General features: G+C 36.7%; 1 protein-coding gene across 2 annotated transcripts; it reads left to right on the top strand.

Annotated features, from left to right (window-relative positions):
• On the top strand, positions 1-11,555 carry LOC148839761 (amine sulfotransferase-like). 2 transcript variants are annotated; one of them, XM_088909572.1, is made up of 7 exons: positions 1-92; positions 1,822-1,973; positions 2,734-2,939; positions 7,284-7,410; positions 7,997-8,091; positions 8,302-8,482; positions 10,176-11,555. In XM_088909572.1, exons 2-7 carry the CDS (start codon positions 1,823-1,825, stop codon positions 10,292-10,294), a joined length of 879 nt encoding a protein of 292 aa, XP_088765698.1. In that variant the 5' UTR covers positions 1-92; position 1,822; the 3' UTR covers positions 10,295-11,555. The 2 variants fall into 2 exon arrangements, with proteins under 2 accessions (XP_088765698.1, XP_088765699.1); XM_088909573.1 differs by lacking the exon at positions 1-92 and adding an exon at positions 273-1,033.
• Positions 11,556-14,144: the final 2,589 nt, after the last annotated feature.

The raw sequence follows: 14,144 nt of genomic DNA, 5'->3' as shown, positions 1-14,144 counted from the left end.
TTTCTCTTACGCATGAAGTACTCTGCTCCCTTACTAACACTTGGACAGGTGAATCCTGGATGACCTACTACTTCCCAACTTTTAACATTAAGGTAGGATGTGGAGTATACTTTACTACTAGTTAAGTAACTATGAAGACGCATAGGTAAAAATATGCAAAAACATACAGTATAACATAACATTCTACTAAAACACAAAGTTTCTGATTTGTAGTTAATCTTCAGAAATACAGTATATAGTGTTTGGCCTATTTCTTTTTATGGAACGTGGCTTGCCTGCCAAAATTACATGTGACAGGCTTTTTGAAAGTTTGTGGATTTACTTTATCATTGCTATTTAAGATTTGTGGTAGTTATAGCTTAACTATCTAATACTTGCTATAGTGCTTAAGAACTGTATTACCAAAATCCGGTATACATACACGAAGTGCTATGGTTGTTGTCACGAACACAGACTGAAATCCGTGTCAGATCTTGTAGAAGACCCTATGCGATGCGGTAAGAGCTGGAGAAAACAGGAGGGGTGGTAAAAGGGAACACACAGGGGTTTAATAGTGCACAAAGTAATAGTGACAATCCGTGAGACAGCGAACGGGGAAGACAGAACGGCATCCAAATCCAAACGGGTCCAAAGGCAGGTCAGGGCACAGTCCAATAGTCCATCAACGAAGAATCCATCCCGGGACGCGACAAGGTTAAAATCCCTGGGAGGGGGGGGCACACGGAGAGACAAAACATGGGGGTCCAAGGGTGACGGGGTGAGATCCTACAGACCTCGGGCTCGGGAAGCCGGAGGTGTCGGGGATGAGGCCTATGCTCTCAGGAGACGGACGTAGGGTTTCCTGGTGCTAGGCGGGCCTCGCGACATCCTTACCCTAATGATGAGCCCCGAGGACTGGAGGAGCTAGTCTTTAAATAATAAAGCTAAGAGGGTACACCTGGGGAGCTTAACAATCACAAGGACAATAATGGGAGCAGTGGAGCGCCCTCTAGGGAGGGATGTCGGACGTGACAGTTGTGAGCATTTCCTGATGGTACTAAATAATAATTTATCTATAATGTAAAAATCTGAAAGTTCTGATAAAGCATTTGCATTTTCCTGGATATGTTTCAGGATTTTGGTATGATATAGTTCAACATTTTATATGGTTTGCCTTACAAATGATAATTTTCACTATAGGTTGGACTACTGTATTTAGAAGGTAAACGTTACTGTAAAACTGGAATTTTATGTTTATCACTGTAAAGTTGTTCATGTAACGTTTGCTACAGCACACTTAAGAAAGCACTGTCAGTGGAGAAAGACAAAGAGATTAACTAATTAGATGACCGGAACAGAAAGTGGTTTAAACTGCTGTATACAATATCTTTTATTGCTTTTAAGTCAAAAACGGATATTAAGCCAAGGGTGCTTAATAAAGTATTAAAAATGATTAACCAAAACTTAATTTCTGAAATTGAACTTAGATTGCTACCATGATTATTCTGGGAAAAGTAATGATTAGAACGTTTAGTAAAATGCATTTAATACATATTATGTTAATCTTTTTTTTTACCAAACTCTGAAATTGTACAGTGCACAGAATAAAACTGAGATTTGAATCTATCATTTGAAAAAAGCAGAGATTTGTCCACTATTTGTTTGTTACTGCGGTCATGTTGCTGTATATACTGTATAATAATTGTACTTTATTTTATGTCAGAATTTTTACAGTATGTTTAGCTGATATGTAAGCATGCAAGAGTAACAACATTACAGACATTAATAGTTCCAAGTTACTTCATCAATATGTTGTATTTTAAAAATCTTCTGTTTCACTAGGATGGAAAATAGAAAAGACCATCATCCCATGATTTTTAATTACAAAGGATTTAATTTTATTTCCAATGTGCATGATCAGAAACATCTGGATTCTCTAGAGACATTTGAAATCCGAGAAACTGATGTTTTTGTCATAACTTATCCTAAATCAGGTAAGAAACTGTAATATTTACCCTATGTTACTGAAACCAGTTCTTAAATGGTCTGATTAAATGAATGCATAAATTGCATGTTAATTTCCATTATTATTTAAAAAACAATTACAAACATTATTATAACAGCAAATCTAGTGAAGACTTTGTACTGGAGAAAAAAAGGTATTAGAAGTACTGCTAATGCACGGTATAATACTAAGTTTTTACAAGCAATATTATGTTGTCTTATTACGTTTTCCCACAGTAGTTAATGTATAATGAAAATTCATTCAGGTTTATGATAAGTTTATCTACAAACCAATTACTAATGATGGAGGACTTCACACATTTTATATGTAGAAAACATTAGATTTAATAACAACAAACTGATTAATTACAGTTACAATATTTTCATTTTATGTAATTCACACCATAAATACAGTATGCAACTCAAATGCATGCATACAACCTTACTTGAAGTAGTTGAGTATCGATTTGAATTAGTTTGCTTTATTGTCTTAACTTGGCTGTCTGAGTGAATAACAACATGGCCATGAAGAGAAAGCCCTGTCCATTTAGGAGTATGAGCCTTAGAGTCACTCCAGGAGGAAGATGGGCAGAGGAGGGAATGCAAAAAGGAATGAAATACTCAAGAAAGTAAAATAGAAATGTGATATTTATACATAGAGGTGGAAGTGGACGAGACTTGGGTTTGACCTCCTGAGAACTTTTGTTTAAAGCTTCATTAATATTTCTCTATAAATTATTTCAAACACAGGCACTACATGGTTGCAGTACCTCCTATCTCTACTGTATTATAGTAATGAGGTAGAGGGAGAAGATGCCAAAATGACAGTTCAGGTTGTTCCCTGGATTGAAGTACACATGAAGAAACAAGACTACTGCAAGAAACCATCCCCACGTTTGTTTGTGTCTCACCTACCCTACAGTCTAATCCCCAAGGGTCTGAAAGAAAAAGGAAAGGTAAGATAAAAGGAGAGGTATCTAAAAACTGTAGAAATGTCTGTTTAAAAAACAGTAGTTTAAAACTAAGAAAAAAGACCATGCTTAAATCAGCCCATGCATTTTGTTTAAGGTAGAGCAAGAGTAAAGCATTTTATTGTGTGACACTACCTTTTTTGCCTCATTTAAAATGATTAAATTACTATTTTTATTATTAAATCAAGATGCAAGCATAAACCTAATCTGTCCGACTATTTATACAGCACGTGAAGCTAAATAATGAAAATGGATTAGTTTTTTGACAATGAACATGAATATGGAAAAAGCACCTTTAAGACTGGATTTCATAAAAGTGTAGTGGGAATATACAGTATGTAGTAGTCATTCATAATATAAGGTTCTGGATAACACTCTATAGCAGACGGAAACCACCAAACTGAACTTTTCTCAACTTCACTTATAGGAAAGGATAGGTTTAGGGATCATTCTGCTCTCTGTTGTGGTATATTCAAGAGTCTTCCAATGTGACAACCCTTGCCCGCAGAGATATTTTTGTTTTTTGGGGAGAGTACACACTGGTTCATTAATGGGTTGGACAATAAGATGATAATACACCATCATCACACAATGAAATAAAAGACAAAATATCCAAAATATCCTGTATCCCAGGGCACAACTGGCTGTGCTGTGAGGCTCTGGTGATTTTGAGCTGGCTTTTCAGCGCCAGGCCAGTTTGCCTACAGAGCAAACAGGTCAGCCGATGATGCCTTCTCCCTGGGGCTCTGTGATATATTTCAACATCTAGAAGCACCTAGCACATATGCCCGGATCCTCTTTATTGACTACAGTTTTTTGATAAACTGGCAGAGATGGGTATTATTCAGACTGTGAAATTGGCTATCGAATTTCCTTTCTGATCGGAAGCAGGTGGCGAGCTGAAGGATACCTTCTCTAAGCCTCTCATCCTGGGCACAGGAGGTCCTCAGGGTTGTGTCTTATCACTTTTCCTTTATTCACTGTACACACATGACTGTATTGCACACGCTGATTCAGTCAAGATGTTTAAGTTCGCTGATGATACCACTTGTATAGGGCTCATCATAAACAACAGGTATACAGAAATGAAGTAGTTGAATTAGTTGAATAGTGTATCCTAAATAACCCAAAACTAAAAGTCAATAAAACAAAAGGACTTGTGGATGACTTTAGGCAAGGCATGATGAGCAATCTCACCACTATACATCAATGGTCAGGTGGAGAACTAATTTAAGTCGCTTGGCACCACCATCTCCAGCACTCTTAAATGGGAGGTAAACATATCTTCTATGATTAAGAAAGCTCAACAGAGGCTGTTCTTTCTGATACAGTTAAAGAAGTTTGGAGTGTAACAAGAAGTAATGACCCTCTTCTACAGATCTGCTATTGAGAATGTTCTGACCCTTTCCATCACTGCCCTGGTCAAGAAGCAGCTAGAAAGAGTGTGTATATTGCATCCAAAACTGTAGGATGCCATCTTCTCTTTGTAAGCTCACTCGACTTCTCAACACTGAAAAGCTAAGCTCTAAAGATCCTTGTGACCCTTCTTACCCTGCCTAACCTCTCTTTACTTCTCTCCTCTCTGGTAAGAGGCTTAGGTCCATCAAGGAAAGGACTTCTAGGTTCTGTAACAGCACCTACCCAGTGAGATGTATGATTATTATCCAGTGGTTATTTATTTTACTACTGGGATGTTTTTACGATGGTATGTGAAGATGTGCTGTTTATTATTAGCTTTACGTTGTATATTTCTACTGTAAAAATCAAATTTCATGCAACTAGTTGTTATGGAAATAAAGTATTGATCTTGAACTTACACTGTCCTGCACAAGATGATAACTCATGCACATAAACAGACAGACAAAGACTAGAGTGCTTTTTGTGGACACAACCGCCTGTACCATATTTTTTCCATTACATCCGAAAGTCTGTTAAAGTGAGGGTTTACTGTACATGTAACAGGTCCCCTTGTAATGTTCTCTATTCAAGACCAAATAGCTTTGATTCCTTCAGGCTGGAAGTGTAGGACATGAATGTATCTGGTTGCTCTTGGTCTGATTCTAGAACAGCAATATATATTTTTATAACCTGGCAACCATAATTGTATACAATATTCTAAAAGAGGCCTTACTAATACATTACAGAATTTCAACATAACATCATTTGATTTGAATCCTACACTTTAAAATACATATCCTAGTACTTTTTAATCGTTTCCTGACATTGTCAGCCTTTTTCATATGTATCCTCTTCTAGCTCAGCATTTCCCATTTTATATTGGTAGGCTTATATTTTTACTACCTATAGTATATGCAAAACCTTGTGCTTATGTAATGGCGTCAGCCAGGTGATTGCCCAGTTTTGAAATTTATGTAAATATTTTTGAATTTTATTAGTTGCTTCTACAATGTTTGATCACATACATTTGGCTGAAGTCTTATTTATTAATATGTTAAAATAAGAGTTGCCTTCCCTTGTTGTAAGGAAGAAATAGGTATTCTTTCCAACTAGCTGGCTGTAGGAGCACTTGTTTGGGATTTCACCTCTTTTGTTTTTCCATTACTTCTGGTGCACTCTGTCACTTTACAGTTTCGACCCCTGTAATAATACTCTAAACTCCTTATCAACCTGTGCAGTGGATATACAGGTACTGTAACGATCAGTTCTTTCCGGGCCCTATGCGGACGACACGATACGGAATTGTGAGGATACAATAGGGAAAATAGTCATGCAGGAGAAGGGTCTGGAGACGGGGGGCGTGTCTGAGGAGTGCAGGTGTCCAGGGGGAGTGAATCCAAGGCGAACAATCCAAGGGTATATCCAAAGGGGGGATCCAATACGGGAGGCAGAGTCCAAAACCAGGGAATCCATCCAAAGGAACTAAAAACACGAACCGGGTCGGAACCGGCGGGGCAGGAAATCAGGAACAGGAAACTAAAACCATGACGGAGCCAGACGCGGCAGGACCCCGGGCTCTCACGAAACGGGATTCAATGACGCCTGCGTCTGGCTTTAAAGGTGGAACTAAAGAGGGGCTGGGCAAAGGAACAGGTGTGGGCAATGGGGGAAAACGAGGAAGGGCTGGAGCGCCCTTAAGAGGGAGAGTAGCGATCGTGACAGGTACTATATTTTTTGTAAGCAATATTTCCCAGTCATTGAATCATCGACTAGGTACTTTTGATGATTCCTTGCTTTGTACTGGTAAAAATATAATCTGGGGAAGCCAGCATTGTTGCCTTTGATTTATCTCTGACAGTGTCATACATTTCATACACTTCAGTAGTTTCACAGTAAAGTACTTCTTTGATTCTCGCTCACCCACCCTACAGATGCTGTATTACATTGGATCCTTAAATTTTTTTATCAGAGCACGTATTAAATTCCCCATTTTTAAGCATGACTTATTTCTATTCTTTTCTTTTGAGATCATCGTCTTGAATCAATTCTCAGTCTTCACTAAAACCTCCTTAACATAAAAGCACTGGAGTATTTAAGATGAAAGGGTTTATTGAAATTGAGAGTAAGAATTGGGCAACACAAAAGTTAATCAAGTTGAATAGTCCAGTGCCCAGTGAAGAGCAGGCGAGAAGATATAGGATTGTGATGGTCATGGCCTGGTGATTACTGAAGATAGAAAGTGAAGATCTAGTGATTTATTTGAATATAGCCAAGAGCAGCAAAGAAGATTGGTGAGAGGTGGGCTATGACTCAAGCGGGGCTCGGAAAGACTAAGGACAGACCACTCAAAACATGATATGCTTTTTTTTTAGCATATTTAGTTTTTACGCATATTTCTGAGAGTAACCAGCTATGGTAACATTTTGAAAGCACATCGCATCTTTTTTTCAACTAATCTAAAGTAGGATTTTCTGTGTTCTTACCTAAAAACTTTGCTAAGCAATAACTCTACTCTTGACCCCTTGAAGTGGGTTTTATGAATCTGCTTGGCTGGTCTGACTACAGCTAACAAGATGATGCTTTAGGAGCCTTTTCATTCCCATTTTATTCTGCCCTACTGTGATTATTTGTATGGAGCTCTCTAATGCTCAGATCTTTCTGGTGCTGTTAAAGCAGTGTTAACGTGGGTTAGTGCACCCTTTCAGATCATTATTGTAAGGGCACTATTGTAGCTGTTTCATTTTATTTTAAGGAACCTTTGGTAGGAATCACCATTGAGGGATTTTGTAAAGGACTAGGTGATAAAATGCTGTGTTCTTTTCTTTTCAATTTGTTCATTTTTTTAGACGAGCTGATATACTGGATTAATCTTCATGATCTGTAAAAGTCAAATATTGTTTGTCCTTTTAAGTTTCTTCTATGCTTTTGTAGGTCATTTATGTTGCCAGGAACCCCAAAGATGTTGCTGTGTCGTTTTACCATTTCCATAATTTTTCTAATTTTCTGGAAAACCAGGAAAGCTTTGATGATTTTTTGAATAAGTTTCTTCATGGGAATGGTAAGCTTTATCATTAATAATAAAAAATAAAGAGCTATTAATGTTCCTTTTAGGAAATGATTCTCCGTTGACTTAATGGAGACAATTTTAAATGTTATGTATATTTATAAAGTTATTTCTGATTCAGGTACATTTTACCAGGTGTGCTGTCACTAGTTCTAGTTATTCTGTGTATATACTGTACGGCTGAAACTTTAGACTGTCAATCAGACCATTTGCAAGATAAGCCTGAATTGCTTCTTCTTATTTATAACATTTTTTTTTTCATAATCAGGGTCATATTGTTAGTGACTCTGCAGGAGCAGTTCTAGATTCTCGAAGTTCCCAGTTGACACAATTTTATTTGTGCTCTGAAATGATCAAAGATGCCACAAAAAATGTTAAATTGGCCTAACAGGGCTAATAATTGTTTCAGATAAGAAGCTTGGGTGGAATCCTGAAGATGTTGTGCATCAATGTCTATGTAATGCTAACTAGCGATGCCCTTATTCCATTATTTTCATTGTGATATTAATGTACACATTTTTTCTTATTACATTTCACTTTGAACCAGACATCCATGTTTGTGTCTTTTTTATACATACAGTTTTTGGAAGCTCTTGGTTTGACCACATTAAAGACTGGTACAGTCATAAACATGAGTTTGACTTCCTGTACATCACATACGAGGAAATGATCAAGGTAAAAACATTGATGTATTCCAGATTAGAAAAAATCATTTAAAACGTTTTGGTAGAAATTAAACTTCGTTGGAGTTGTTGATGATGATTAATTAATGATCAATTAATAATGGTATTTTAAAGACAGTCACATTTGAAGTGAAAGAAAAACATGAACAACTCCTGTAAAAAGTACTTCAGTTACAATGTGAAATTACAACCTTTGTTGTAGGACTTGCGGAGTTCTGTACTCAAAATCTCACACTTTCTTGGGAAGAAGCTGGATGACAAAACACTTGACATGATTGTGGAAAACGGCTCATTCAAGAACATGAAGAACAATCCAGTTGCCAATTCAGAGAGAATTTCTTCCGAACATTTTGATCGTAGCAAAGGCTCCTTTCTTAGAAAAGGTAATTGATTGTTATACTTAACCTAAGGTAACAGCAGAGTGCACAATGCTAAGTGTACTCTTCTTGGACGTCAGGACACAAAAAATGGATTTCAGAAAAGTATGAGATGAAACTAACTCTCATTCATCCATCCAGTATCATTAGAAGTATAAAAAAACATGCTTTGCCTGTCAGATAACTTTAGGCTTTTCAGGAAACCGTTGGACATGGCATTTTTGTCGGCTCCCATATCTAAACAGTTACCTCAATACAGCCCTCAAATTTAACCGGTTTTTATCATCTCCTGAATTGGCTGACTTGTGAAATATTCTCAGCAATTCAGTAACCTATAATTAAAATAATTCTAAAACATAAAAATAATCCTATTATTTTCAGAAAATCCTCCTTGAAAAGGCACCTTAGTCCTTTCCTCTTTGCTCTTTCTTTGAGAAACCCATTGTTCCTGATAATAATACCCTTTTCTCACACAAATGAATGGTCAATTACATGCACCTGAATTCCAAAACAAAGGTCAATATGAGCCTGGTAATGGCTAGTTCTCCTATATCATTTTATTCAGAATACTCCTTTACTAGTGCTGTTTACTGTTTACTAGTGCTGTTATTCTTATTCTCATGACATTCCAACTCAGACACACACTCACTTTTCAAAGCAAGCACTGAATATTCATGTTAAAATTACAATGCAGCAATACTTAGAAATGTATAGCTAAATTAGAAAGAAAACTCAATTTAGTGGGATGCAAAGCCAGTGTTACTAGTGATTTGGATACTTATTTCAGTAATAGCAAGACGGCACAGTGTTGCTGTGGTTAGCATTGCTAGCTTGCAGCTATAGGGCTCTAGGTTCATTTCCTGGGGTGCTATCTTTGTGGAGTTTGTATGTTATGTGTTTGTGTGGGTTTCTTTGTGGTGCTCTGATTTCCTCACACTGTCCAAAGACAGACTGGTAGTTTGATTGGCCTCTGGGGAAATTTGCCCTGGTGTGAGTGTGTGTGTCTACTGTATGTCTGTGTGCCCTCTGCTCTGTCCAGGCTGTACCCTGCCTAGCGCCTGTTGAAGCTGGTTAGAAACTGTATGGATAGCGATGAGCCATCTATTTACCTGCAAACATTTCAAAGGGCACTCCTTTGAAAGAACCAAATTGCAGAAATCATTAATAGCGAAAAAACAAAATAGCGAAACCTTTGTGAAAGACAACCCATCAAGGGCTGCCCAAGGAGGCAAAAAGTGCACTAAACATTGTGTTTCAAAATGCACTGCACATAGTGCTGTTATCTTATTTTGCTGGAACATGGTTACTTTTGAATGTTTGCCAATGTTTGTGAAGCTTATTCACAGGATGAAAGATTTGCAAAACAATTGGTGAGACAGAAAGCACATTTTCAGTAGCACTGGAGTACTGAAGGAGTGTAAACCCAGTCCCTCAAAACAAAGGATATTCAAAAGGCCGCACCTTTATAATCCAGCTAATGTTTCATCATGAAGAAACTCTGCATTTTTCTAAAGTACAGTTTAGATAATTAAATAAGGAAGGAAAGGTAATTCATTATGATTAAACAAACCAAACAACATACAGTAGAACACATAAAAAAGAGGGGTGGTACTGGATTAATTTTTGTTTTCACTGGTTAAGTAATAATATATATGCTCTGTCTAATTAAAGCGAAACCTGTTATTTGATTTCCTTTCAGGGAAAGTTGGGGACTGGAAGAATTTGTTCACTGTGGCTCACAATGAGAAGTTTGATGAGTTCTATTGGAAGAAAATGAAAGATGTCCCTCTAGATTTCATTTGGGATCTTTGTGAATAGAGACACATGTACTTCAATCTGCTTTTTGTTTCTTCTGCAGAGTGAAATATATTGAGTGTATTGAATGCTTTTTATCAAACAGAAACTTTTGCAAAATTCCAGTAACCTTCTCAATATGCTAATACATACTTTAACTGATGACCCCCACTTTGTAAAAGAAAGAGAAATCAGTCACAAGTCGGGTGTTGGTTACAGGGCTATATTTCCTTATAATGGTGCTCACTGGTGTTTGTTATTGACTACGTAACTAACAGAACTGTTCCCATAAAACATGAAAAAATGTTCAGTCATCATAAGAGGACTCACAAGCTTAAGCAGGAATTGAAAACAAATTATTTTCACCCAAACTAATGTCATAAACCATATGAAAATAAGGACTAATATACATGATATAATTTGTTAACAACATGGCAGTTTGTAAACCTGTCATGTTTGCAGGTGATACCAAATAAGCAGGATCAGCAAGCACTATAGAATAAGCAAATTAAATTCAAAGATTTAGATTAAACTAGATAGACCTGGTAGATGAAAAATATGGTATATAGACATTTGCAGAGTATCACACGTACAGTATGTAGTAAAATGTAAACTATAAATATTAAATGGGAAACACTGACAGAAGAATCTACTTCGAAAAAAGTCTAGGTGGTAATGTTGACATCATATATATCTTCTAGACAATGTGAGGAAGCAAATAAAAAGGCAAAAAAATACTATATTCTTGGCACATCTATCTCATTTTGAATAAAAATTTCAAAACAGCTTTTCTAAGAGGAATTATACCACTTAGACTAGGTAAAAAGTCAAAACACCACAGTTTATTTAAAGATAAAAATTCTTTAGAATCTGTCAAATAAGAATCCATATTTACAATTTCTATATCTTTATACATAGTAACAAATTTTCTTCCTGTACACAGTATAGATGTTAACTAAGCTTTATTTTAAGGGATTTTCTCTGCACATATGTTTATTTTTGAAGAAGATTTTGAAAGAAGAAGTTGAACCTACAGTGGAAGTGGTTTGAGAACAAAAAGCTTTTGTTGCATTACAGCCTTTGACCACGTGGGCCAATAAACTGTCAATTAATGTGGTACCAAAGGTTATAGCAAGTACAGACTAAGACTTTATTTTCAGTTCAGTTAAATAAATAAAAGTGTTGAATATTGTAAAACATTATTCTAATAATTGTGACTGAATGGGTGTATCAACAAAATACAAGGATTTCTGGGGATGTCACTAATAAACACTAATCACATTTTATGGATGCAGCTTTTATGGAATTAACAAGATCGTGACCCAGTTACCTGTTCCTCTTCTGCGGAAAACATTCTGTCTACTGCCACCAACAGATACTGCTTAAACAGTAATCTGTAGAGGCACCTAAGATTGCCAGGTCTCAGGTCACGCCCCAAGAACCTCTTCATTTCCTCTGAAGGGCAACCCGGATCAAATATTAGAAGACAAAAATGTCCATTCTTCTTTTCAGTCCCCACAACTGAATTACCATTACCTTTAGAGACAGAAAAAACATTTTTAGCCGAATGTAAAATATGATCATTGAAGAAAACAAGAACTTTTAAAAGCCAATAAAAATAAACCTTGCCAAGAACAGTTTCTTTTTCTGGAGTACTGTACAGAGTAAACCAAATTCTAATAATAAACTTTATTTTGCAATGCACCTCTAAAAGTAGCTTCTCAAAGCACTTTATTGGAAAAGTAAAAAAAAAGGTAAAACAAAAGAAAACAGTTAAAGATAGGAGTTAGCAAAATTAGCACAAATAAATACGGAATTAGAGACGATACGGGGAGTGGACACAGATACCAATTAAATAAATGTCTTTCTGAGTAAATAGGTTTTGAGTCTGGGTGTGAAAGTGCTCAGGGAAGGTGATTCTCCGATATTTTTGAGATAGAATTCCAGAGCTTTGCAGGACAAATGCAAGACCAGAATCAAACGAACGACGACTGTGAGGTGAGAAGCTCGAAGATAAGTCAAATAGGTACTGAGGGGCCAAAAATCTTGGTTAACTACTGTATTTCCTTGTTATTTCCTTATGTAATAGGTTTATTTACCACATACAGAGCTGTAAGCAAAAGCTCTTTTTTCCTTCAGAAAACAAAAAGCATTTATTTCCTCAAGAACTGAGTTTATTCATATTTTCAAAGGATGTGCAGCAGGTATACTGGAGGCCTTGTGGTCTGGACAACCCTGGGAGGAAGTCTTGCTGCTCTGCTTGTGGCCACAGAATAGTAGCTCCTGACCCACTCAAAAAGCCTGGGATGGGTGTCAGAGGGGCCTGTGGGCCGGTGGAAGTCAACAATGCGACACCTGTTGAAAGAAATCAAAAGAGATCCCTCTTATCGTGCCCATTACTCCTGTTAGTACTGTTCTGTTTTAACTGGTACAGCCTTTCTTAGTTACTGGTCTTTGCTCTTGCTATAGTGTATAGCGTGCACTTGCTGTTGCACCTCGCCCGTCTCGTAAAGAGCCACTCACTTCACCCTGAGAGAGATGTCAGCACTTCTCTCCTTCTCTACATCTTCAATCATCGCCAACACTCTTGGGACACATGCGACTCTCTTGCTTCTGGGTCAAAGAACAAAACAGAACCAGCAGGAATCACTGAGTCATATCTTCAGATGCCTGGAAAACAAACAAATTCCTCCAGTAAATTACAGCATAGTGTTGAATATTACACTATTGAATAACCCTAATCAATTACCCACCAAATCTAGTACAGGTTTAATGGCTCACGGTGTAACATACTATTAAATTTTCTGTTTTTTTTAAATAAAATATTAGGCATCATGAAATGCAGAGAAGGAGGATATGGATTCCAATTGTAAGAAAAGGACAAACCTTTCATAGAGAATAGAATTTTAGAATTAAATAAATCCAAACTCAACTGGTCAGAGTAGAACTATGAGGGAGAAACAGCACAGTCTGTATTTCTCCTGCAGGCTACTATATAAATATAGTGCCTCATCATTTTGCATCCAAATGTTTATGGAGGAGGCCTTTCACCTTCATGTTGTAACCCACACAGTAATGTTGTTTTTCTGTTGCTTGCTTCTGAAGCAAAGCGTTGTAAGCAAATGATGAAAACTGCTTGCATGAGTACTTTGTGCATGCTGTGTATGATTAATATTCTCCTGATGCTTTACAACAATTCAACAACAATATTTTTACATTTTTATACACAGCTGCCGGGTTTTATTCCAGACTAATTTATATTATAGTTATATTAATTATATAACTTAAACCTCAGTTGAACTAACCAATTGTGTGACTGAAATACTTGCAAGGTATATTCTACTCAAACGTTTGACATTGCAATTTATTTTTATTTACTCTATATGCAATATTTAAAAGGCAAACTGCGACACGTTAAAGAGTAGAAAATAGTTAAACAGTTTAAATTATTATTAAATCATTTTTAAAGGTCTGGAGCAAAGACCTGCCAGTTTGTGGGTATTTGGAGCAGTCCTTGTACAGATTCATCTTCAGAAGACAGGACAAAAGCATCTGGAAATTCCTGTAGCCACATCCCCAGCCCTTATCTCCAGCAGAAGAGTGGAAATGTTCTGTTTCAGCACAAAGCCACACGTGCAGTGTCTCTTCTTTCTCTGTGATAGTATGCATATAATACTCCAATTACACCTACATAAAAAATAATATTTCACAGAACCCTGGCATCATGTATCCCAGTACAAACTACCCACTTGACTGTGCATATGAAAATTCTTAAAACCGATTGAGCACATTGAATCCTTACCTTAATATACATTCTATGACTTGTTTTCATGGATGAGACTGAATTTCAATTTTAAGAAGTTCAAGTAAGGGC

This window comes from Atractosteus spatula, chromosome 2, assembly GCF_055471065.1.
Source record: "Atractosteus spatula isolate fAtrSpa1 chromosome 2, fAtrSpa1.hap1, whole genome shotgun sequence".
Lineage (NCBI taxonomy): Eukaryota > Metazoa > Chordata > Actinopteri > Semionotiformes > Lepisosteidae > Atractosteus > Atractosteus spatula.
This window is presented reverse-complemented; position numbering and strand designations above follow the sequence as displayed.